At 44.0% G+C, this 26,989-nt stretch overlaps 2 protein-coding genes across 3 annotated transcripts in view; one reads left to right on the forward strand and one right to left on the reverse strand.

Moving 5' to 3' along the window:
* Window positions 1-4,683, reverse strand: part of LOC114506646 (ER degradation-enhancing alpha-mannosidase-like protein 2) — a 30,316-nt gene extending 25,633 nt beyond the window's left edge. The window contains exons 1-3 of one of the 2 annotated variants that reach the window (XM_028524435.2): window positions 4,482-4,683; window positions 4,155-4,265; window positions 2,269-2,308 (exon numbers count right to left, since the gene is read on the reverse strand). In XM_028524435.2, the coding sequence (XP_028380236.1) occupies window positions 2,269-2,308; window positions 4,155-4,265; window positions 4,482-4,588 (258 nt within the window). In that variant the 5' untranslated portion in view covers window positions 4,589-4,683. The remainder of the gene's footprint in view (window positions 1-2,268; window positions 2,309-4,154; window positions 4,266-4,481) is intronic. The other variant, XM_036009749.1, reaches the window with a different exon arrangement.
* Window positions 4,684-19,937: 15,254 nt separating this feature from the next.
* PROCR (protein C receptor) lies at window positions 19,938-26,766 on the forward strand. Its single transcript, XM_028524716.2, has 4 exons — window positions 19,938-20,231; window positions 22,424-22,675; window positions 23,001-23,276; window positions 23,515-26,766. Exons 1-4 carry the CDS (start codon window positions 20,153-20,155, stop codon window positions 23,628-23,630), a joined length of 723 nt encoding a protein of 240 aa, XP_028380517.1. The 5' UTR covers window positions 19,938-20,152; the 3' UTR covers window positions 23,631-26,766.
* Window positions 26,767-26,989: the final 223 nt, after the last annotated feature.

A 26,989-nucleotide genomic window follows, 5' to 3' on the forward strand; every position in this document is an offset into this window, starting at 1 on the left:
TAATGTACTTACTGCATCTTGGCCAAGTGATTGGTTCAAGAATAAACGTGTGACCCAAGCCAAATCAATGAGACTTAGTTCCTGCAATTAATGCAAAAGGACCTATCTTTCCCCCACACACATTACTAAATGAGCGCAATGTAAGTCTGGACCTACTGTTGGCTACCCTGCCAACATAAAGAGAGCCTGAGAACAAAGCCAATGAAGAAGGCAGAGATAAGAGATAGAGAAACAGGTTCCTGAAGACACTGTTTTCATGTCAAGATCCAGCTGGGTCTGAAGCCAGCCATTACCTGGACTTTTGTTATTTGACTCAGTAAATTTCCTTCTTGTCTAACCAGTTGGAATTGCATCTCTGTCACTTGCAACCCAAACAATCCTTATCTCAGTGTTCAAGGCCCTCTATGATTTGAACCAAGCGACCTTTCTGACCAAGTCTCTCATGATTCATCTTCATCTAGCCTATCTTCATCCACACAGGAAAACTCTACCCAACTCCCCAATTTCTTGTCTTCAGACATGCTGTTTCCTCTGCCAGAAACCACTCCCAGCTACGTCCTCCTATTTCCAAATCCTACTTATCTTTGGTTGTCTAAATATCACCTTCTCTAGGAAGCCTTTGATTTTTCCAGCTGAAATTAACCTCTTCTTCCTTTAAAAGACTCCAGGAAGTTCATCCACACAATTCTTAGGGGATCTATTTCTTTCCGCATTAAGAGAATCTTTGGACAGAAGCCTCACCCATTCCTGCGTTCCCCCAGAGTGCTGCACGTGGCTCATGAAGGGATTACACAAGGAGTGTTTGTTGAATGGTTACATGAGTCTTTCTCCACATTGAAGCTAGTGATCTGCTCAAAACAGAAATTTCATCATTTCCTGCCCTCTACTTAAGAGAGTTCAGTGGCTTTCCATTTTTTGAAATTAAAGTTCAAAATCCTTACCATAACAAACATCATCTGGCCTCCATCAATCCCCCCAGCCCCATCTGCTTCTCCCTTTTCCTTCCCCACATCCTGTACATACTGGCCTTCCTTTAATTCACTCCACTCGCCATACTCTCGCATGCCATAAGGCCTTTGCACATGCTGTTTCCTCTGCCTGGAACACTCTTTCCTCCCTCACTTTCCTAGTCAACACTTGCCTCTCCTTCAGATACCAATTTAAGTGTCATTTCATTACCTTGGGGAAGTCCTCTGTGTCCTCCTCAGTGTAGCTCAACTTATTCTAGTTATAACCACTGAGAGAACCATGTCCCTTTCCCACAGTGCACTCACCTCGACTTGTAATTACACATCCTCTGTCTCTCTTACTAAAATCATAAACTTCAGGAAAGCAGGGACCGTGTCTGTTGAAACTCACTGCTGTAACTCCAGAGCGTCACACTATGCTTGGCATACAGTTAGCCTTGAATAAATATTTGATGAATGGGCCCTGGCTGCCGTGGCTCAGTGGATTGAGCACTAGCCTGTGAACCAAAAGGTTGCCAGTTCAATACCCAGTCAGGGTACATGCCTGGGTTGCAGGCCAGGTCCCAAGTTGGGGGAAGAGGCAACCAATTGATGTTTCTCTCCTCTTTCTCCCTTCCCCTTTCTCTACAAGTAAATAAATAAAATCTTTAAAAAAATATTTGATGAATGGGCAAATACATACAAATTAACATTAAGGATAAAAAAGCTAATTTATATCTACAAGGTGATCACCATCATGTAAATACTATTAGTATATAAAAATGAGGAGGGTTGACAAGAACCAGCAATGGTGAAATCGAGGAAAGAGGTTACATCCTCTCTTGTGGCTTCTTCAAGGCCATTTCATAGCTATGTACACTAGCCAAGTCATCTTATTTCTCTAAGCATTAGATGTCACAGTGGTTAAGATGGGGTTGTTGGAAGGATTCAACAAAATAATACATATAACGTGCTGAGCACATACACGACACACTAATTACTGCTTTGTTTTTATCACTGAACTTTCCCATCAGAATGTAAGCCCCTGCAAACAAGGAGGGCATCAAAGTCTCTGGATCCCTCACTCTGACTAGAGTTCTACAAGCTATCTTTGTTCTGTGTTCATAACAGGTCTTCTACACACAGTTGCTGAATAACTGAACCTGAATAAGTTGGGGGTTCTTCGTGAATTTCCTCTATCTAGCTGGGCATGAGAACCTGATGCTTCAGAATCATGAGATGAAAATAAAAGACCTAGATGAAGAATTCATTTTTCACCAACAGTCAAGCTGCCAAGAAAAGGAACAGATGAGACACTTACCAGCAAGGTGTCCAGAGCATCAATTAGAGTCAGAGAAAAACTGTAAAAGAATAGAAATCCCAGCTGCTTAGTAAGAAAATCAAACCACATATTAAGTCTGCCCCAGATCAGTACCCAACAAACGAATACATGAGGCACAGCAACACCTCTGCCTATCCCACTGCCAGTCACAACAGAGAAGCCATACTGAAAATTGCCAGGAACCTCTGACCCATTTAATGCACCTGGGATAGTGGACTGATTAAGTTCAATTGTATTACCTGGCATTCTTCTCCGCCATCAGGAGGCAGTATGAGATTGCATCTAAGGATCAAGGCTTTTCCACATCTAGAGACTTATCTCACAGTGCACAGAACTATATGCTTGAGAGTGCTCATAGTAGTATTGTTTAAAACAGCAAAAAGCTAGAAATAACCCAAATGTACATCAATTGAAAAGTGATTAATTGTAGTACATTCAAACGATGCTCAGTTATGAAGTTGTCAAAGACTTTTATTGAGTTCTTAAAAAATGACTTCTGTCAGCTAATGTTAAGATACTCAAATTATATTGTTAAGTGAAAAAGACAAGGGACAGAATAGGCAGTGTAGTATGTTTCTATCTGCATTTTCAAAAAGAGACAGACAGAAAGCAGGTTAGCGGTTGTTTGGGCGGGTGGTGGTGGAGGAATTAATTATAAAGGGGCACAAGGGAACTTTTTAGGGTGTTCTATATATTCTTGACTGTGATATCAGAACATCAGAAAAGTTCTATCTGTTGATAATGGTTACTATACACTTAAAATGGGTTACTATACACTGAAAATGGGTGTATTTTACTATATGTAAGTTATGCTTTTAATTTTAAAAGGTTACAACATAATGGTATTAACCAAAACTATTTCTAAAAGACACAAGAAAGGGCACAGTGGTCTGAGTACTAGGGCACGGGAGATATTTACTTTATTTATGTGATCTTAAACTGCTTGAATCTGCCATTTGCTTCTATTACTTCTTTCAACTAAAAACAAAAACCAAAACCAGCAGCACAAATTTTGTTGAGTTTACTTAACTTGTCCAGTCCTTAGCATACTCATTTGTAAAACAGAGATAACAGCACTTAACTAACTCCGAGGAGTGTTAAGAGAAGTAAATGACATGATACAGGTAAAATGCTTTGCACAGTGTTTAATCAATGTCAGCTTCAGTTGAATGCAATTTCTTCACTCAGCAAGGAACAAGACAGAGGATTCCACCACTCACAGATTTTTATTCTAGTGCAAGAAAGACAAACTAGTGGACAAGTGAAAATGATAGTATCAGAGAGGGAGAAGTGCTAAGAAGAAAAACACTGTGATTTGTGAGAGTGACCTGCCTGACAGGGTGGGTGGTTAGGGAAGCTGAGGCTGAAGTGACATTTGGGGCTGAGATCTCCAGAAGCAGTCAGTGATGCAAGGATGATGGCGGGGGGGGGGGGGGGGGGGGGGGGGGGGGGGGCGTGTGTTTCAGTTTCATTAACAACATAGACCCTGAGATTTCATGTTTGGGAGAGTCACATCCCCTTCTGGGCTTGTTTCTCCACTTATAAAATGAAGGGGTTGGGTCTTTTCACTTCCTGGAGACTTTCCATCATATTCTACAATTCGGGAGATTTGCCCAAGTCCCCACAGCTGTGTCTCCTTGTTGGAGCCCAGGGATTCAGTCCACCACTTCGAGATCCAAACATCCAGGGGGCTGGGGGGATCCGAGTGGTGCTGGCCTGAATTGGGGGGAACGGGGCCTCACCCTGATGAGGAACTTTTCCCGATCCGGTAACTAACCCAAGAAGCCAGCAGCCCCAGAAGGCCCACCCACCTAGGAGCGGACGGCCAGACCCCGGCCTGCCCCTCGTTCCTCCGCTCGCACTACCTGCCCCAGGTGTCGTGCCCGTCACAGGTGAGAGGTCGCAGCTCGTCGTAGGGAAATGCATTCTCCAGGTAGCTGTCGTAGGCGTGGTAGAACATGGCCTTGACTCGCTGCCTGGTGCGGGGTACGAGAAATAAGGCAGGGGGACAGAAAATGAAATCAGGCAGGGGGAAGAACAAGAAATAGGCGGAAAGTGGATATCACCCCCTGATTCTGCCAGGAGTCCGAGCAAGTGAGGGTAGGGGTCCTGGGGTGGAGGGAAAGGGAAAGGACCCAGTCTGAGCTTTCCATTCCCCAAATATGCCAGAGCGGGGAGCCAGACCCCTTCACCTGTAGTGGGCGGGGTCGGGCGCGGTGCCTTCGGGGCCCGGCGCACCATGGTGTAGGGGCAGTAGCAGGCACAGGAGGCCGAGCGGCACCAGCAGCCGGAAAGGCATAGAGTTCGTGTCTGTCAGCGCTGCCGCCGCCGCAGCAGCCACCGCCAGCCGCTCATCCTGAGAGCCGGGAGGCTCTTCCGGGCACCCGCGTCACTGCGCCTGCGCGCTGATGAGTCAGTCACTCACTTCCGAACTACAGGACCCAGAATGGAACCGGTGGCGAATCCCGGGCAAAGAGCATCTTGGGATACATAGCCTGGAGCGGAGTTCCACGTGTCTTCAAGACATTGACTAGTACAGCTGGTATAAGTAATTAGTGTCTTAGTAACAGCATTGATTGAGCAGCTGTGTATTAAAACTGCATGGAGTACTTGAATACATTTTTTAAAACCACCTTGTTAAGGGTGAAACTAGGGACTAAATATTTGACTAGTGGAAATATTTATATATAAAGATGGATGAAGAACGTTCACCCTTTACCATTATCAGCCATACTGAGTTCCCCAAACCAGTTCCCGGCTGATTAAGGCATAATTTACTAGCATTTATTTGTCCAAAGCTGCCACTCTCGAGATTTCCAGAAATCCTGTCAGTTCTAGAAATTCATGAATTCTTGACCTTCCTCTCATTTGGGATGTGGTTACATCCTCGGGGTCTCTTCAGTCTCCATCCTAGTACAGAGCTTCTCTATCCTAATCCCCTGGCCCACGTCACTGGCTGTAACCCTGTAGAATATCCCAGGTGAGAACGAAGACCCTGGGACACTGTAGCTTTAAGAAGGTTTGGAGCACATTTGTCCATTTTCCTTCTTGCAAGTTCCCAGAGTTTGGTCAGCATTTTAGGCCACAGCAACACCCACAACTTTGGGCAGTGTGGTGTACAATAAAATCAACCCTGGATTTGAAGTGAGACCTGGACTTCAATTCCAACTTCGAGTCCACTTAAAGCTTCTAAATATGACCCTGGAAATTGCCCCTCCTCCAGACTCAGCTTCCTCATTTATAAAATGAAGAGTCTGAACAAATGGACCTCTGAGATCATTTAACTCTAGCTTTCTATGATGCAACTGTAATAGGCAGTTAGGCATGAACAGAGTAGGAGCAGATACGCCAGGTGCAAAGGGTCACCTGGCAGAGAGCCCCAGGTGCCTAGCAACCTCAAAACTACAAGCCCTTGCATGTCCACTCCCTTAAACATTAAGCCCTGGAAAAGATATCTAGGCCTCAGCTGAGTTTCTGCTCCAGGCCCCCAAAAGCAGCAAAACCAGGCACAATGGTGGACCTCCAGACCAGCTTCAATGACTAATGACCCCCTGGTGCCCACCAATTAGTGGAGACTGTGGCCCTGAGGGACCCAATGGAGTAAGCTGATGAATATGCTATTGAGAATATCGATGAGAATATGATGAATATTGATGGAATCCTTCCCTGAGAACTCCTGATAAAACCCCTCAGAAGAAGGACCCTTCACAGCTGCCTCCAGGGACCATGCTCTGCTTTTCCCCAGCCCCTTCTTTTCCAGGGACCCATTCTCATTCTCTCTCTCTCTCTCTCAATTCCTCCACCTTAGTTCACTGGAATCTTCCCCCCTCTTCTTCCTCAAGGCATGTTTTCTTTGTTCTTTGTCTCTCTCTTCCTTCTAAGCTCCAAGGGCCCTTCTTTTGCCTCTGTAACTTCTTACCCGAGTCCATTTTTTCTACAGCTCATTTCTTCTATATCTCTAAATAAACTTTCTCAATAAACTTTCTCTTACAGTTTGAGCCTTGGCTCTGAATTCTTTCTTAGCCAGAACTCAAGTACTGAGGTTGCTGAACTGAGGTTGCTGACCCAAGGTCTAATATCCAGTGTCGATTTTGGAATGCAAACAAATATGGTCTCCTTTGGTCGAACATCCTTGGAAAATATCCCTCAGATAAATATCCCAAAATGCCATCAGTTGACATGAGAATTCAAACCCTGACTTTACCGAAGAGCCTGAGGCAGTACAGCATAGAGGTTAAACATGGGGGTTTAGATTTGAGCAGGTCTGAGTTGGAATACTAGCTCCATCACCTATGAGGAATGTGGCCCCACCAGTTTTTCTTCTGAGCCTCATTTTACTCATCTGTAAAATAGGAATAATACTATTAGCTACCTAATGGTATTATGAGGATTCAGTGAGCTATTACATGTAAAGTGTTTGTCATAGTGCCTGGCAAAGGAGACACTAAAAAAAATTAGGATGCTTTTGGAAACTCTTCTTGGAGGTGCCAGATGGATGGGAAACAGAGACTGGGACAACAACCCCGGGGGCCCTGTATTAGCTTCCTGTGCTACTGTCACGAATTACCACACACTTGGTGGCTTAAAGCGACAGAAATTTACTCTCTCACAGTTTTGGAGGCTGCAAGTCTACAATCAGTTTTTCTAGGCCAAGTCTGAGATGTTGGCAGGGCCATACTGCCTCCTCCCTCTGGAAGCTCTAGGGGAGAATCTGCTCCTTGCCTCTCCAGCTTCTCCTGAAGAAGAAAATGTTGCTGGCATTCCTTGGTCTTTGGCTGCATCATTCCAATCTCTGCCTCTGTCTTCACACCACCTCCTTCTCTGCGGGGGTGTGTGGGTGTGGGTCCATCTTCTTCTGCCCCTCTCTTGGAAGGATGCTTGTGATTGCATTTAGGACATGCCTGGGTAATACAGGATAATCTCCCCTCTCGAGATCCTTAATCTAGTCACATCTGGAAAGATCCTTCTTCCAAATAGGGTAACATTTACAGATTGTAGGGATTAGGACCTGGTTGTCTTTAGGGGGCCATTTCTCAGCCTAGCACAGGTTTGGGCCTGGGTCTTTCCCTGCTGTGAAACTCGCTCAGGCCTAATGGTTCTCCATAGAAGTCCTGTAGCTTACCTTTTTGTCTCCCATTCAAAACTCTAGTAAGGACAAGATGTTTGCAGGCGGAGTGGAGCCAAGTTGCTTGGTGATGACAGGTCTTTTTTATGTTCAAGAGTGACATACTCATAATTTTTCTTTGTTTTCTTTTTCTTTCTTTTTTTCAAAGATTTTATTTATTTTTAGAGACAGGGAAAGGGAGGAAGAAAGAGAGGGAGAGAAGTATGGATGTGCAAGAGAAAGAGATCAATTGCCTCTCACACACCCCCAGCCAGGGACCGGGCCACAACCCAGGCATGTGCCCTGACCAGGAATCCAGCAGGTGACCCTTCGGTTCACAGGCTGGAGCTTAGTCCACTGAGCCCCACCAGCCAGGGTTGTCTTCTTTTACTAATTTGATAAAAACATGCACTTTCCAAACTGTCGTAGAACAAATATAACCACGACTTGTATTTTCACAATTTACATGGCTCATTTCATAGTTATCTCATGGGAAAACAATTGTTTTACCCTTTGGAAAAGGACTCTTTCTTCCAGACTTCACCTCTCATGCTGTGTTTATTTTGGATTCTGGAAGGTTGTAGTCCACCAGAGAAGTGTCAAATTGAACATTTACTTGTGAAGAGACTCAGCGTACATGGCCCAATGTCTCTGAACCAAAATTACCGGATTTGAGATGTGGAAATGGACAATAACATAAAGGATTTCTGTGGATTCAATGGTATAGTAGGCAAAATTCTCAGCACTGTGACTGGGACATATTTAGTTATTGATAAATAATTCCCTTTCCTGCTCTTTTATTCCTCTTTTTTAAATAGGGGGTCCATTTATGACTTCTATTTACTGTGCATCTGCCCTTAGTAATCCAACGTGTTACAGGCAATCATTCTCATCCTCAAGAATTTGAAGCACAGTGCTGCGCACACACGTGACAAAGATTCCGAAGCCTCAGTCTTTCTCTTAAGTGCTCAGAATTTTGATAGGAAAGACATCTGTTGGTGAATACTTGGAATCACAGAGTGTTCACGTCTTCCTATGGGCCAATAGGGTTTGGAGGATGCACAGACTGTATCGAAACCCAAGGTCAGTACTCTCGGACTCTGTACTGAGTGGAACGAGCCTTGGACTATTGGTCAGAAGCCCCGGGTTCTATTATTAGTTTAGCTACTATCTCTACATGATTTTAGGCAAGACACTTTCCTTCTGGGGATTCAGTTTCCATATCTGGAAAATGAGACCATGAGACTCTCTCTCAGCACAAGGAAAATATTAACAGATTCATAGAGACTTATTGCAAAAACAAGTCAAAAAACAGAATTAGACACACATTCACTGGAGAAAATTTCCCCCAGAAAAATCATGAAGCAGAATAAAATGGTAGAACAACACTCAAAATAAAATTTGACTATTAGCCAACTGAATAATAATATCAGTAATGCTAATAAGAAAATGGCCAGAAGATACCAGTAATAGCAAGCATTCGTATACAGCAGGTACTATGTCCCAGGCACTATTCTTAGTACTTTACACGCATCGACACCATTACCCTTACCACAACTCTCTGAGACATTATTATTACCATCACCATTTTACAGATTAAAAAATTTAAGCACAGATTTTAAAAACTGAAGGGAGTTACAGTAACAACCCGCATCTCACACTGAATAAATGGTAGAGCCAAGATCGGGACCCAGACAATGGATAATCTCCTGCATTAATTAAAGTAATGGCAAGTGTATGAATAAAAGGCAAGTATTGAATAAAAAAGTGGAAATCTGACTTTTACAGTGTCCTCTAGCTTTAGCTTCATGTGAGTCTACATTCAACTTCCCCTCCCTTTTTGCTGGAAAGTCAGTGTGAAAAGTTGAATTCCCTGAAGCAGGAAGCCAAGGCACTTTTGTTCACCTTTGACCCAGTACTCATGACTACTTAAAGCAGGGAAGTATCTGGGAATTTCTTTTCTAGCATCTGGGGATCACGTGGTTCAAGTGGATTCTCCCAGCTCCCAGCACAGAGCTTGCATGATACATACTTTGGGAGTTCCAAGAAATAACTAGTTTATTCCTGGGAAACTTCCCATCTGTTGCTTTGTAGAAATGCTTGAATTTCCCCTGACCGCAGCATATGCAAACATTTAGAGCAATGAAGGACTCCTATGTCAGAGCCCCAGACATGTATTATAATGCTCATGTTTCAAGCGAACTTGGATCTGTGGTTATATCTGCTTAGAGAAACCTAGCCATCCTGGGTGTGTTTAGGTGGAAGTACTGACTCAAGAAGTGACCACAGATGGCCTCACAGTCTGGTCCATACCGGCTCCTGGGCCAGACAATCTTTTGAGATCTCAAGCCCTGAAACTGGTGTTCATTCCTTATAAGCAACTCAAAACAAAAACAATCTTATACTATATAATAAATGGAAGCAACAGCCAAAAGGTGGAAACAATGCAAGTGTCTATCAAAGGGCGGATGGAAAAACAAAATATGGTATAAGTAGAATGGAATGTTATTTAGCTTTGTAAAGGAAGAAAATCCTGACGCGTGCTACCACATGGATGAACTTTGAGGACATTATGCTAATAAAATAAACCAGTCACAAAAGAACCAAAAACCCCACAAATGTTGTATGATACCACGTACATGAGGTACCTGGAGTGGTCAAATTCATAGAGAAAGAAAGTAGAAGGCCAGCTGCCAGGGGCCAGGGATGGGGGATGGGTTATTGTTTGGTGGGTACAGAGTTTCAGTTTCACAGGATGAAAAGAATTCTGGAGATGGAGGGTGGTCGTGGTCGCACCACGAAGTAACTACTTAACGACACTGAACTGTGTGTGTAAAACGGTTAAAATTGTAAATTTTACATTATATATTTTACCACATTTTTAAAAAGTATAAAATGGAAAAATATAAATGGATAGTGGCCCAACAAATTTCTGACTTTTTTCCTGGTGTCTACTTCACTGCTTTTTTTAGGAAATATCCAGTTCTTCCAAAGAAAATATGTTTATATAATGGGGAAACGGTGCCTGCTTTGCCGATGCCCGGAGCAGACACTTTCTCTGCCTATTTGCTGGCACAGAATTAGCCTGATACCACCCCAGGCTGATGGAGGGCAGAGCATAGGCATCTTCTGAGGCTCTGCCTCGGCCTCTGGCCTTGCCGGCCCCAAACTCTACTGCTGGAGAGAAGGGAAAAGCCTACTAGAGTGCAAATCCTTTCAGCAAACATTTATGGAGAGCTGATAATAATAACATTTAGAATCTGTTAGGTTAAACTTACTAGTGCTCAGAAAAACAATCCAAAACATGATGCTAAAGTAACAAGATGATTGTGTGACCTTTTGATGTGACAATAAAGTATGGGAGCAAGAGTCATCTGCCTCTGAAAAGAAATTTAACATTATTTACACAATTGATTAGTGCCCAGACATTTTCTAATTCTGTAAAGTAATGAGGTGTGATAACTTCTTTTGCTGCCTGGTAGAGAAGACAATCCTAAAGGTTATGATTTTATTACCCTCTAAGACATTAATCCATTTGTATATAATATAGCAATCTCATTTCAATGTTTTTCTTTTTCAGTTTTTATATTTTATTTTGAACTGCCTTCGTTATTCTGCTAGTCCCCTTATTAAAGAGTTAAATGAGGCCCTGGCTGGCGTAGCTCAGTGGATTGAGCACGGGCTGGGAACTAAAGTGTCCCAGGTTCAATTCCCAGCCAGGGTACATTCCTGGGTTGTAGGCCATAACCCCCAGCAACCACACATTGATGTTTCCCTCTCTCTCTCTCTCTCTCTCTCTCTCTCTCTCTCTCTTTCCCCCTCCCTTCCCTCCCTAAAAATGGATGAATAAAATCTTTAAAAAAAAAGAGTTAAATGAAACATTGATGTATGCTCCTGTCTATTTGTATGAGAATTATGTTTTTAACATACTGGTAATTATTCTTGACACTAGGTGTTAGACCCTGGGTTATGCAATATGCAGACCCATGATACTCCTTTGAGAATAGTTTCTATCGTATCTTCATTTTCCAGATAAGAAAGCTGGAAAGATTAAATAATTTTCTGTGGGCCAATTATGTGTCAGGCATTTTGCTAGTCACAGTTTCCTTTCCTTCCCTGGACATCTATTTATTTGTTCATTCATCCAATAAACATCTATTGAGCACCTATCATGTGCCAGGTACTGTGTTAGGCCATTGATACAGAAATGTTAAGACACATTGTCTTACTTATTACAAATTTTGATGTGAAGGACAGATGCTTAAACATACATTTATCATGAAAAGAAGTATGGGCTGTGATGAGGGGAAAGAGTGGGCTATAGTAGAACTGAGGGAATAGCCAACCCAAATTTGTGAACATGAAATCATGGAAGGCTTCCTGGAGTAGGTGATACCTATATTAATAGTTTTAGGTGGGCCAGAAAAGGAGGTGAGAATCACCTCAAGATAAAGGTCCAATTCCTTAGTGTAGCATGCCAGGTTCTTTCATGGACTCCTGGTTATCTCTTTATATCACTTCTTCCTCCCCATCACCTATTCTATTTTGACCATACTTAAGTATCATTGATTTCTCAAGCATGTTATGTCCTTTCTCTTCTCATATATTCCTTTGCACCTTCCTCTCCTTCTGTCTGAAACAACTTTCCCCGTGTGTTCTCTCTTGGCCCTATTTCTACCCTTCACCTGTTCTGGAGGACCAGCTTAGGCATCCCCTGCTCTGAGAAGTCTTCTCTGACCCCCAGGCTAAAATACTCAATCATATTGTATTATCGTTGTCAGTTTCCAAGGCTCTCCTCCCTACTGGATCGTCTGCTTCCTGAGAAGGGATCTCATCTGCTTCAGGTCCTAGCGCACAGTAAGTGCTCAATAAATGCCCAGTGAATAAAAGAATAAAGCAGCATGTGAGCAGCTTTAAAGGAAATGAAAGAAGAAGAGAGGATGGCTCTCAGAAGCTTTTAGAAATAACCTGTGGCAGTTCAGAATAACAGAAGCACAGAGTATAGTGGCAATTGCTAGGGACTGAGCTAACAAAAATAATATGTGCCCAGAGTTGTACTAGGTGATTCACTCACATTACCTCATTTCATTCTCACAACAGCTATGTGAGGCAGGTACCATTATTCTTTCTATTTTACTGACGGATTCAGAGAGGCTGAACGGCGTGCCCTAAATTCACAACTAGCAAGAGGCAGAGCTGAGATGTGAACCCAGGCAGCTTTACCCCAGAGCCCATGGCCTCAGTCTGTACCACTTCTGCTCTGGGGCCTGGGGGCGGTGCGGCATGGGCTGAGAAGAGAGCACAGAGATCCCCGTAAGGTGTTTATAGCACAGAAGAGAAGACAAAGCGGTAGGCTGTGGCAATGTAGCTACAATGGGAGACAACAGTTTATCAGTTTAGTGAGAAGAGCGAGAAGTCACTTCTAAGCTGGCATCCCGAAAGGCTTTCAGAAGGAGGTGGCATCCGAGCCGGGCCTTACAGGAGTGGGAAGGATCTGGAGAGGCCTAGAGAAAAACAGCAGAAGGATAAAACACATGTAATAATAACTCACAATTAATGCATCGGAACATTAACAAATTAAATATGGGAAATTATATGATCACTTCATTAGGTAATGATAAAGGACTTGAGAAAGTCAAAACATTTACTGTAAAATCCCAGGAAACTCTAGACAATATAGTCAGTAACATCATAGTAACTATGCATGGTGTCACATGGGTACTAGACTTATTGGGGTAATCACTTCGTCAGGTATATAAATGTCTAATCACTAGTTGTACACCTGAAGCTCATACACTATCGTATGTCATCCATAATTAGAAAATAAGTTCATTTTTCACAAACTCAGCAAACTAAGAATAAAAGGAATCTTCAATAAAGAATATCTATTAAAAACATACAAAAATCATATTTAATGGTAAAAAAATCAAAAGCTTTCCTTTTAAACCAGGAAAATGACAAGAATACTCTCTTACATTTTCTATCATTTCCATTCAACATTGTATTAGAGGTTGCAGTGAGAACAATCAGTTCAGAAGAAACTATATAAAAATTAGAAAGGAAGAAATAAACCTGTCACTATCTACTAGTAATATGACAATGCATATAGAAAATTCATCTTTCTATAAATAATAATTTGATTACTATAAATAATTACTAGAATAAATAAGTTTATTAAGGCTTCTAGAGAAAAATGTCAGTGTAACTAAATTATCAGCATTTTAATATATTAGCAATAAGCAGTTAGCACATGAAATGTCTTTTAAATACCACTTTAAATACCATTTTAAAATATGAAGGACCTAGGGAAAATCTAACAAGGGCCGGGCACGCTTTCTAGAAAGAAGTTTATAAAACTCTGACAGACACTAAAGAAGGTGCAAATAAATGAAGAGATACTGTCTACCATAAATCAGATGATTCAATATTGCGAAGCTGTCAGTTCTCCCCAAAGCCATTAACACATTATATGCAATATCAGCCCAAATCCCATCAACCTGATAAAATTATTCTAAAGTGTATGTGTAAAAGTTCAATATACAAAAATAGCCAAGATACTCCTGAAGAACAAAGTGGAAAGACTTGATCTGCAAGATATGAAGATGTATTATTATAAATCTATGCTAGTTGCAATAACATGGCATTGATTCAGGGAGAAAAAATAAACAGGCCACTGGAACAAAGTGAACACATTTACTGTAAGTCAGAGATGTCACTGGGGGTCATCGGGAAGGGCAGACTTTCCATAACTGGTGCTGGGACAAGCGGGTACCCACTTAGTTTCTGGATAAAAGAAACTAATCATGACCTCTGCGTCATGCCGTACACTTAAAGGTGAAAGACACAATTATAAAGCTTTTGATGATAAATAGGAGAATATCTTTGTGACCCCAGGGTAGAGAAAGATTTCTTAAGGCACAAGAAGCATGAATAATGGAAAAGATGGATACAGTTGGGACTTTCTTAAAATTGGGAACTTCCGTGTGCCTAAACACAAGAGAAAGTAAAAAGATAACGTTTGTGTGCTCCGTGTTCAGGAAACCAGGAGGAACAGATATGGATGAGAATGGAATACACACGGCGATAAGGCTAGAAAGATAAGGAGAAACCAAGCCGGGACCACCAGGCTCCCACCACTTACTTGCTGGGCAGGCAAGGGCTGGAATCGCAGTGGCTTTATGAGGCTTCTTGTCCTGTTTCCTAAACTGGGGGGTGTTAGTGTCTGTAGGGGAAAATCTTGAGTGACATTTATATCTATCCCTTTGCCTCCCCTTCAGGAAATCATACTCAGTGCCTACCCTCCATTCCCGCTGCAGGTCAGTTCTGTTGGCTGCCCCAAAGCCGAGCTCCTTTCTTATCTCTCCCACACACCAAACGCATACCGAGTTCTGGCACTACGGGTGAGTCATCTCATTTACCCTCACCGGATGGTCTAAGAGTTAAGAAGGCATATTTTGGAGTTCAACTCGCCAGGGGTTGAGGCCCAGCTCTGTCTTTTACTTGTTGGGTGTCTTCAAGCAGGTTAGTTCACTACTCCGTGCCTCTGTGCTCTCATTTGTAACATGGGAATAGTGGCTGTTTTTTTATACTTTTCATAGAGCGCTAGTGAGAATAAAACACATGTACTCTGCTTACTTAATACAGTGTCTTGCACATTGCAAGTTCTCAATACGAGTTATTGTTATTCCACGGCCTAAGGTGGAGGTGATCTATGAAGGGACCACACTTTGTCGTTATCTGAGTTGGGCCTGTTGGTTTAAACTGCGCATCCTCAGTAGCTAGGAGGGGAGGGAGCGGGCTAGTCCCTTGAAGTCCGGCTGGGCTCACTGCCAGTCCCTGGCTCAGCCCTGGCTCCCGACAGGGCCTCCACACACTCACTGGTGCTGCGAGGCACTGGCCCCGCCCTGCTTCCTGTCTCCCTTATCTTCCCCTGGCAAACGCTCTCTGGAGTGGGAAATGCCGCCACTTGCTTCCTTCACTTCCTTTTGCTCCATCAGATCCTCATTCTTTAGCTCTCCGTCAAATCTCAGCTGCTGGCCCTGGACCCACTCTTCTCTGTGGTTCTCTGCCCCTCGGCCACCCAGGCAAGGTGCAGCGTAGGCTCCAACTGTCTCTCTTCTCTCACTTACCCCCAACCCTGGGTGTAGAAGGAGGGAGGGAGCACCCCTCAAGCAGGCCCCTCACCAACTTTCCTACCCCCAATACTCTCTTGACTCTCCCTGTACACAGTCCCGCAACCCCGTTATTTATTTGTTTGTTTGCTTGCTTGCTTGCTTATTTATTTGAGATAAAAACATCAATTTGTTGTCCATTGTTGATTATGCACTCATTGGCTGATTCATGTATGTGCCCTGACTGGGGGTCAAACCCACAACCTTGAGGTATCTGGTCAACATTATAATCAACAGAGGTACTAGGCCTCTTTCAGTTAAAAATTCCTGTTCTGCACTTCCCTTGGGCAAGTTACTTAAACTTTCTGGACCTTAATGATCTCATCTGTAACATGGAGAAAATGAACCTCATGCTATCTGCCCCAGAGGAACTGCACGAATTTGGGGCATGCTTTAGATTATACATAACATAAATATTCAAGCGTGTCAAATGTATGTATTCAAAATGTGTTAATGGATTGTGATTCCCCCCAAATTTTTGAGATACTATGCGGTGGGGTTAGAATTACAAACTTTGGCATCAGACACACATGGGTTCAAATTATAGCTTTTGCTGTGTGACCTTAGGTAAGTTACTTACCCTCTCAGAGCCTCAGTGTTTATTAATAAAATGAGAATGTTAACGAAACCGACCTCAGAGGGCTGGCAAATGGATAAAGCAGGATTATTTATGTAAAGAGCTTAACACTGACCTGGCCTATGATAAATGTTAGCTATAATAATAATTGTTGTCTTTGCTATTTGGTTTTTAGGACTCTAGTGTGTGAGGAGGGTGCTTGGGATAACAACTCAGTAACAACCAAGTGTGGTCCCTTCAGAGATCATGCTCCTCTTAGCACACAGGTGGCAAACACGAGGGCTGCAGGCTGAATCCAGCCTTCCACCTCGTTTTATTTGGCCCGACACCTTGTTTCTACCCAGTGGCAGCACTGAGCTCCTTGCCCCTAGTTAAGGAGTAGTTACATATATACAGTCCTAAAATTACATTCGGCCTTTTGAAGGCAACCGAGAGGCTGATGTGGCCCCCAGTGAAAATGAGTTTGATGCCCCTGCCTTAGGATGTGGAACAACAATAACTCATACTGAGAACTTACAGTGTGCAAGGTTGCTGTTGCCGCCTCCGTCCTTGACAGATCTTAGCTGATGAGAAAGACCCCTCTGTAAGTAGCGCTGTGGGTGGTGGGGTGGCCCCTCTTTAACCGCAGGGACCCAGGCCTTACCTGCATAGATCAAAGACTCACAGCACTCAATTCCAAATCGGTTCAATCATACACTTTATCACCCTCTGTCCCAAAGCACCCTTCAAGCACTCAAGGGAGAAAAAAGGCAAAGCAGAAAGATGCACAGACTCACTAGGAACCAGATAAAGCAAAGCAAAACCACAACAAAGTGCCATTTACACCCAACCATCTGACAATGCCAAGAGTTGGCAAGGATTTGGAGCAAGGGGATGCTCGTGCGTTGCTGGGAATGTAAATTGGCCCAAACTTTATGTAAAACAACTGGGCAGTATGCAGTAAAATTAAAGATGCAGATGCCCCATGACTCAGTTATTCCACTCCCAAGTTTGCAGCTACAAAGATTCTGCCACAAATGCACAAGAAGACATGTACAAAAATGCTCATACCAGCACTGTTTGTAATAGTGGGAAACTGGGGGGGGGGGTGGATAGAACTTTAATGTCTAACAACAGGAGAATAGATAAATTGTGGCATATTTATAAAATGGCATACATAAGCAGTGGGACTAGTGGATCTACATGTAACAACATGGATGAATTGTATTAGTATGTCAGGTGAAAAAAAGCAAGTTACATAGGAATCTGTGCACTTCGGTACCATGTATAGAAAGCTCCACATATGCAAAATACTACATATTGCTTAGAGAGGTATGTATACGTAGTATAAGTATTAGAAATGTAAGGAGATGAAAAATAGTAGATTATGACGGGCGGTACTTTGGTGGGAGAGGGGAGAGAGATGCAGTTGGGGAGGCGTGCCCCGGGGGCTTCGATCATGTTGGCAACATTTTATTTCTCATGCTGGGAACATGTATGTTTGTAACAAAATTCTTCAAGCATAAAATAATTCTTCAAATATGAAATATTTCATAATATTTTTAAAGGCAAGGCAATAACTGGTAGTGATTTAAGTCCTTCCACTTTTCTTGAGTCCTAGTTCAGGAAAACCAGGCCCCCGTTCTTCTAAGTAGACCATTTTGGTGAGCTGGGAAAAGAATCTGATGTTATTCCTCAGCTCATTTGCAAAAATGAAGAGGTGAGCGTGGACACTCTTACATGCATTCCCATGGGAGAATGGGCGCCTGGTGTGTGTCCAGGGTTTGCTCCCCTTCCACTATGACATCAACTCTCCCTCCGAGAAAAAAATACAAAGTTTAAAGTCCCCCCAAGCCCTTTCTCTAACCCCATTCCTCAGAGGTGATTTCTACTGACAGTAACTTTCCAGGCATTTTTCCTATGTGTATACAAATACTTAGATACACACAGAATGCTATTTTTTAAATACAAGTGGAACTTAATCAACAAACAAAAACACAAGCAAACTATAACCAGACACATCGAAATTAAAAGCAAACTGACAGTAACGGGAGGGGAGGTGGGAGGGGATAATGGGGGGAAAGGGAGGGTTGTCAGGAACGTGCATAAATAAAGGACACATGGACAGAGCCAAAGAGAGGTAGGCTCCCGGGTGGGAAGTGGGGATGGAGGGGGTGGGGTGGGGCCATGGAGGGGGGAAGTGGTGGGGGAAAAAATGGAGACAACCGTGCTCGAACAACAATAAAAAAATGTGAAAAAAATAAAATAAAAATTTTTTCATGCCTAAAAAAATGGAATTAGTACTTGGACAGAGGGAAATATTTTAAACTAAAGAGATGGAATCATACTATGTGTATCATTCCCCACTTCATTCACTTATCAATGCCTCGTATCAATACCTCTGCTCATAACGATCTTGCTACTCTCTTCTACCCTAACTTATTTTAAACTTTTATTTTTAATTCTAAAACAGATACATGATCACATTCTAGATGCAAAATTTTCAAATACAGAGAGAATGATAAAACCCTTCACCAAATAGAGTGAAAAGTTTTTTACAAGATTGCCACCCCTAACACGTGCGTGCGTGCACACACACGCTCTCACACTCAGTGTCAGGCTCCCCCCTGGAGGTAAGCCACTGCCGTATCTGCTGTGCATCCTTCCGGATTCATTTACTCCCATAAGGAAATAGGTTGTTTAGTTCGTGTGTGTGGTTGACACATAAATTGCTATACTGAGCATAATGTCCTGCAACTTACTCTCGGAGATTTATGTATATCATCTCTATCTCATTCAGTCATCCATAAGGTGATATTTGTTATAATGTTACCTACTATGCGCACTACCATAGACACATAACTAACAAGATGGACAGCCTCTGTCCTTGTGGAATTTACATTCTGGTAGGACATTCAGACAATAAACATGTAAATAAATAAGTAGTATAATGTCAGGCTGTGCTAAGTAATCTGATGAAAATAAAGTGAGGATTGGGTAGGGGGAGGTTTTATGTTAATGACTGCATAGCATTCCATAGTATGGATTATCATACTTTAGGGGAGTAACTTTCCAATTTTTCTACTTGCTTCCTGTAGTACTAAATACATATTACATGCTATCCAAACCCATCACAGGAACATATATGCACAAAACCAAAACACACATATAACAACCAAACAAATGTTTCATGAAACGATGCTTAACTTTACCAACGGGGATACACTGAAATGTTTTATTCTGTTCTGATTCATTTTAATTGTTTTCATCGTCCACTAATAAGATTGTGACCTCAGTTTAAAAGCTACTGCTTTTAAGTAGCTTTTAAGTAACCAGTCCTCTATTGAGATTTAGACTGGTCATAATTCTCTCTTATTACAAATAAATGATGCTGCGGTGAGATGCTCTATACTCATTTTGTGATTCTTACTGAGCACAAAATTCCCTGATTGTGTAATTACTATTTCCTTTAAATTGTTGTAAAATGTAGCCAGCATTCAAGAAAACGGAATTCTAATCCCTGATCTGTGGCCACTAACTATGAGGCATAAGCTTTGGTCAAGTCCCTGAACCTCTCTGGGCCTCGGTTTCCCCATTAGTAACCTGCTGGTCCCTACACCCCAGAGTCTGCTCTCAGCTGAAAACAGATGCCCCACCCTCTGACTCATCGAGGGCAGGAATCCTCTTTAAGCCCCTGCTCCCCCTTTTCGGCTGCCGCTCCCTGCTCCCCAGAAGCGGCTCAGGGAAAAGAAACAGGCAGGTCTGGGCAGGAGGGTGTAGCAGGGCGGGACTGGGGGCGGGCAAGAAGGAGGCCGGCCCCCTAGTAGGAAATGAGACAGGGTAGGAATAACACTTTATAAGCCTGACGCCCTTTTCCTCCAGCCACCCGCTGGCCATCTTCCAGCCTCCTCTGTTCAGTCCCCTCCGCTCCCAGGCAGTCCTCACTTCTTGTCTCCCGAGGCTGCAGTCAGTGGGAGCCCCCAGCCTGCCAGAGCCAGGAGCCCAGGTGGGGTCAAGAACTCCAGCCCCAGGATGTTGACAACATTGCTGCCACTGCTGCTTCTACTGCTCCTGCCCGACAGGGCCCTTTGTAGCCTGGAAGCGTCAGATGGTGAGTCGGGGCACATCTCCTGCCTTGGGATGGTGCTGGAGACTTCAGCCTGTCTGCGTATGTGGGCGAGACCAGGGGAGAGCTTATCCCATGGTGTGTGTGTCTGTAGCTGGCTGGATCTCTCTATAGGGCAGGCAGGATCCCAGGGACAGGCTCGTGACCTAAATCCAGGTGAGAAAGTACAGTTCAGCACATGGGAAGGGGGAGATGGAGGAGGCCGGGGTGGGAGAGTGGTGGTGGAGGACAGGACTGGAAAGATGGGACAGGGACAGGTACAAGTGGTGAGGGAGTTAGCCTCAGGGAGAGGGAAGAGGCAGGGGTGAAGTCTGGAGAGGGAGAGCTGAGGGTGTGATGGTGGATGGGAATGAGTCTAGGGAGGAAAGGAAGGTACCCAGAGATGAGATGAGAGACGGAAGGAATGGGAAGACATGGAGAACAGAGGGAAGACTTGGGAAAAGCCCGGGGCTGAGATACGTGAGGCAGAAAAGGAGACCAGAGAAGGTGGAGGAGTCCTGGGGGAGTGGGTGAGGCGAAGCTGGAGGAAGGAGAAGCCGTGGCCAGTGGGAGAAGTCTGGGAGATCCAGCTGCCTGAAAGGCTCCATTTAAGCACAGAAGGGGAATTCTTGCCCTTCCTTGTCATTGCACGGTGGCCTCCTTTCCCTTCTCCTCCAGTCTGTACAGCTTCAGTCTCCCCCTCTGAGAAGGAGTGAATAATAACCAGTATTCAGTGAGCACTCACTACGGTTAATGCACTTACGGGTTCATTTAACCCCCACAAAATCTCTACAAGGCATGCAATATTATTATTTCCATTTCACAGAGGAGACTGAGGGTGGGGGGCACAGCAGTTAAGAACCTGTCTAGAGTTACCCACACAGGTGTTCCTATTCACACCCGTGGGAACAGAGCACTTCTCAAATGCCAGCGTCACGACACACACACACAGATGTGCAACCGCAGGCTCAAACCCTCCTCACCCATTCTCTGGGCACCGACTCTGTGCCCGGCCGTTACGAGGTGCCGGAGGCAGAGATAAGCAGATGTGGTTCTAGGTTAGAGGAGCCCAGTGCTGCCCGTGTGCGCAGACAGCTCTGTGGGATCACTGGAGCAGGTCCACTGTGTCTGGGAGGTAAAGAGGAGAGGCATCAGAAAAACTTCTCCAAGGAGAAAACAACCAAGCTGAGCCTTGGAGCGTGAATAGAAGCTTGCCAGGAGGCAGAGCAACCCTGACATGCTATTTACATGTCAGTCAAAAGGCAGCACGAGGAAGTCCAAGGACTTTGATGTATGTATGTAGGTCCTGGGAAGAGGCTGGAGAAGGCAGCAGGGGCCTCGTCCCCAGCAGCCTTGAATGCTGTGCTAAAGACTTTGGACTTGATTCCGTGAACAGACACCCTGTGGGGAGTCAGTAGAGCTGAGCGGCTAAAAGTGCTAGACTCCAGCTGCTTGCGTTCAAACCTTGGCTCTACTCTACCATTTTAGCCTGTTTCCCATATGGACTGGGGTTAATAATAGTAGCTGCTGCATTAAGTTAATGGGAGGAAGGCACAAATAACATAATAATGTGTGCCGAGTACAGTGCCCAGGTCATAATAAGCCCAATAATAATACTAATTATTATAATGATTAATTATTGATAGGGGAGTATGTCCCTGGAAGATTTTAAGCAGAAGAACACAATCTTATTTCTGGATGAGGTGGAGGTCAGATTAAAAGGGGTGACACTGAAAGATGAAGGCAGGGGCGTGAGGAAAGAAGTCATGGCCCCAGCCCAGGTGAGGGCCGACGGGGCCTGAAGGAGAGCTGAGGAGTCAGAATTGGGATGTTTACTGTAGGTCAGGAATTGCTGACCAACTGGAAATGAAATAGAGGAAGAAAGGGGTGAGAGGGAGAAAGGAGATCAGAATGGCTGTTCCACTGACTGCCTGGATTACCCTGGAGCAAGTGGCTTCTCCTCTTCTGGCCCGTTTCCTCGTTTGTAAAAAGAAGATAATAATCCCTGCCCCACTCTCCTGGCACGATTACTGTGAGCATTAACTGGGAGGGAGGGTGGGAGGACACTTTATGAAGGACCAAGAAGGTGGGCGGCCAGCCTCTGGGTAGGGGATTATTATCTCGGCTACAGCTGACCCATCCCTCGCCAGCCTGTCCCAGGCCAGCCGGGGACTAACGCGCTGACTTCCGCCCCCCAGGCCCGCAGAGTCTCCACATGCTCCAGATATCCTACTTCCAAGACCCCCATCAAGTGTTGCACCGAGGCAACGCGTCGCTGGGGGGGCTGCTGACACACTTACTGGAAGGCCAGGACTCCAACATCACAATCCTCCAGCTGCATCCCTTGCAGGAGTCCGAGAGCTGGGCGCTCACAGAGGAAAGTGTACGGCTCTACCTGCAACTGTTCCAGAGCATTGTACAGCTGGTGCACAAGGAGCGGGGTGTGGCTTGTGAGTGGCCTGCGCATGGGGGCGGGGCCTACCTGGAGCAGAGCCTGTAAGGGGGTTTTGTGGATGGGCGTGGCCCCAGGGGCGTGGCCTTGTGTGGGCTGGTGGCTCTCTGGAGCCCAGCGGTGCCCAGGCACCAGTATTTGCTTATTGCTGAGTATTGGAGAGGAGTCAATGCTCTAGATCATAGGCCTTTCATCAGGCCCTTGTCCCATTCCTACAGTCTTGGGGTAGACCCACCCTGAACCCCCAAAATTCACTTCCTCCTGATGGACATCCCTCACACCTTCTCCACACAGCCCCTTGACCCTGAATCCCCCATCCACAGTTCCTCTGACCATTCGCTGTTTCCTGGGCTGTGAGAGGCCTCCTGAAGGTTCTACAGCCCAAGCCTTCTTTGATGTGGCTGTAAACGGGAGCTCTTTTGTGAGTTTCCGGCCAGAGGAGGCCGAATGGGTGGCAGGGCCTCAGGTCCCCTCCGGAGTGGTCACCTACACCCTGCGGACGCTCAACGCCTACAATCAGACTCGGTACGATCTGCAGCATTTCCTGCAGAACACCTGTATACAGTACGTGAAGGAATACAATGCAAAAAGTTCGAAAGGTATGATGGCATTGGCGATGGGCCTGTGTGGTGGGTGGGTTCCAGTCAAATGGATGGACCTGGACACCTTAAGAAACAAGAGGCCCAAGGCTGGGGGTTTGGGACTGAGTACACATAGCTTGAGTCACTTAGTGAATTAGCCCCCTTCCTTTGGGGGCAGAAATTCCTTGGGTTTTAACTCAGACCATGGATTCCTTGGGGGTATGTTCTTCACACTAACTCTCTGCATGTTCTCCAGAGAGCCAAACAGGCCGCTCCTACACCTCGCTGGTCCTGGCTATCCTGGTGGGCAGTTTCATCATCACTGGTGTGGCTGTAGGCATCTTCCTGTGCACAGGTGGACGGCGGTGTTAATTACTCTCCAGTGCCCTCTGGCAGACTGCTGGACCAATGGGAGAAGATCTCAGCTCACTGAAAAACCAAACAGATTCCCCATCTAGGACATTGTTTCTCAGAAGGTTTGGAGTGGCAGCTTTCTTCTCCCAGATCTGCCCACCCAGAGTTTGGGGGAGAAAAGGGAGAAGACTAGGAGACAGAGTACTTGGTTTATTAAGTACTGAACTGATCTGAGATGTGAATGCTTCTCTTTCTTTGTGGAAAACAGATGATGGAGTTGTGGTGGTGATGGTGGGGTCTATGGCTCATCCTCCAAAGACAGACAGAATCACCAAATAAAACAAGTCATCTATAACCAAAATAAACACCATTCAATGTTTCCAGGTGTGTCAGACGTAGGAAGGGACAATGGTATGAAGGAGGTAGAAAGAAGTAACCAGAGAAATGGTAGAAGTGAAAACTGTAAGTATTATGGGAGTAAGGAGTTATTAATCAATCAATCAATTAATAACTAATAAATTCCTTACTTATGTATAAGGCATTATTATTTCCTCTACTTTGCAAAACTTCTAGAAAAGTAGCTTCTACCCTTTGCTTCTACTTCCTTATTTCCCAAGCACCCATCACCCACTGCGACCTCACATTTCTGTAAACTGCTCTAATAACATCAACGACCTCTAATTGTGAAAACTTCATCCTCCATGGTATGGGCACATTTCACTATGCAGACTAGAACTCATATTACCCCAACTTCTGACATATCATACTTCTAAGTTTTAGAAACTGTTCAATCCCTTCATTATGTTTTAGCTTCCTTAGAATTCCATTTTGGGGCTCCTTTTGTTCTCCTTTAAACTGTACCTTTCTGGGTGACCTACCAACTTCCGCAGCTCCAAATACCATCTGTCCGTGGTGATTTCTTGTCTTTGACAGTATGTATTTTGTCCAGAAACAGACTTGAGTTTTACTTCTCTGAGCCAGGCATTTTAACTTCTTTGAGTCTCGGTTTCTTTGGAAACAGGTGTGATAAAATACACAAAAAGGGTACAATACCTCATAGAGGCATTATACCTCATAGAAGCATTATGCATATTAAATAAAAATATAATGTATATATACTCAATAAATATAGAGTGGGGCAAAAGTAAGTTTATAGTTGTGAGTACATAAAACACAGTTTATTCTGGTATTATGATTTATGAATTGTTGTATTCTCTTCCATATGAATGACTATGAAGCTACTTTTGCCACACCCTGTGCAGCACTTGCTGTTGACCTCCAGACACCCCCTAGGCACTGATTCTTGAAAACCACTGCTACTTTAATATTTTGCAGACATTTTAGAGTCAACATGTTCAAAATAAATGCCAGACCTTTCTCCCCAAACCTGTTCCTTCTCTTCTGTTGTTTACTATCAGTCAAACAGAATTACCGTCAAATCATACCAACATAAAGACCTCAGTGTTAACCTTTACTTACTCCCTCTTCATCCCCCATCTATAAAGTACAATATCTGTAGACTCCTCTATTCCCTCCTTCCCACTCCCCTGCTTTTGTTCCAGGTGTCACAATGCATATATTTCTTTATGGTAGGCATGGGGGTGTGCCACCCAGTCCTGCCTTCAAGGAGAGACTTGCTGTTCAGCTACAGGGAGCAGAGCCAGCAGATCGCCTCTTGCTGCTTCAGTGTCTACCTCACCTGCAGAGAACAGTCCCATACAAGGTCATGCTCATCCTAGGGCCATCCTCATCTGATGAGTGAGCAAAGCAGGGGTATAAAAAGGTTCAGCCTTTCTGGCCTACTTCAGGACAATTCTGATGAGCAGTATTCACCCCAGAGCCCCTTGCCAGGTTGGTTGGCTGGATCTGTGTCGGATCTACATGGCAGCTTGGCTTTACCCTCTATTCAATCCTGCTTCCTCTCCCTAGTTAATATCTTGCACCTCAAACTCTGTTTCAGCATCTGCTTCCCAAAAAACCCACCCTGTGATGGACAACCTCACTCTGTCACCAGCAGCTGAGGAATTTTCACAATCTTTCGTCTGGACTATGGCAATAGCCTCCTCCTAATTGTTCTCCTGGTCTTTAATTTCTCTGAGTTTTGTTTCATCCTCTACATAACAATTTTTTAAAGCATCGATTTGATCATATCATTGTTCTATTTTGTAAATTTCCCATACTTACTGAGCTAAATTCAGAATCTTCAAAATGACATTTAAGAATTTGTACCACCTGGCTCCATCCTAATTTTCAAATTTTATTTCTTACCACTTCTTTTTGTCCAATTCTGCTTTAGATGATAATTTTAAAACCATATTTTTAAATGAGAGAAGTAATACCACAACAGTAGCAATATAGAAGTTTACCAGGAGAAAAGTGAAAGACCCCTGCTTTCTCCTTCATCCTACACCCTTACCTCAAAGTTATGCCAAGGTTCTCAGTTGCAGGCAACAGGAACCAACTCTGCCAAATGCAGGGGGAAATGAATATATTCAAAGGTTATCGAGTAATTCCTCAGAGTTGATGGGAGGGCCAGCTAATGAGAGCTCAGAAAATAGAACCAGGGACCACAACCAAAGTCACAGCAAAGGGGCGGTTGAGATAAGGACACTACAGCTGGAACCACTACCTCCCTCATCACTGTAGGCTGCCATCTTAAATGAATTCTACTCCATTGTAGTGTCTTTACACTCTTTGTTGAAGATTCAACGTCCAGGTGGGAGCATTCAAATGACCCAGCCTAGACCATGTTGCCTTTGCCTTTGGTGCAAGGAGGGTGGGGGGGGGCGGGGGGATGGGGAACTTTAGGTACAATATCTTTGGCTTCTCTCGGTGGGGTGTGGGACCCTGTCTCCCATTAAGATTCACACAGAGGAAGAGGTTTCAGATGTTGGAAAACCAAAATTAAACCCTAAATGTTCACTATGTCTCTCACCATCAGTTTATTTACTCATTCAATATATGCTTATCAGTTGCTTCCCTATATGAGGTTGTATACTGTGTACTTTGGAAGACACAGAATGATGAAGACATGATTCTTCTTGAGGAGATCGTTGTTTACTTGAGATGATACAACATATACAAATGAGGATAACATAAGGCAGGATATCCTAATAACTGGAATAAACTTATAAATAAAAATGCCATTTTGTGATTTACTGTTGTAGCTATCATTTACATATTGAGTTATAGTTTTTGAATCCTTTAACTTGCATTTAACATTTAGTACTGAGATATTGTAAGATAGGTATTCTCTGCACTTTAGACTAGGAAGCATGCTTAGTGAGGATAGTAAACAGAGGTAAGTAAGTACATAAAGTAAATGGCACAGCCAATATTCAAACCCATGCCTTCATGTTCCAGAATTTATGCTTTTT

Source organism: Phyllostomus discolor, chromosome 9 (assembly GCF_004126475.2).
Source record: "Phyllostomus discolor isolate MPI-MPIP mPhyDis1 chromosome 9, mPhyDis1.pri.v3, whole genome shotgun sequence".
Lineage (NCBI taxonomy): Eukaryota > Metazoa > Chordata > Mammalia > Chiroptera > Phyllostomidae > Phyllostomus > Phyllostomus discolor.

Coding starts and splice junctions, on each gene's coding strand:
- PROCR (XM_028524716.2), top strand. CDS start 20,153: ATGTTGACAACATTGCTGCCACTGCTGCTTCTACTGCTCCTGCCCGAC. Junction 22,676..23,000: donor CAAGGAGCGGGGTGTGGCTT/GTGAGTGGCCTG, acceptor CCCCATCCACAG/TTCCTCTGACCATTCGCTGT. Junction 23,277..23,514: donor CAATGCAAAAAGTTCGAAAG/GTATGATGGCAT, acceptor CATGTTCTCCAG/AGAGCCAAACAGGCCGCTCC.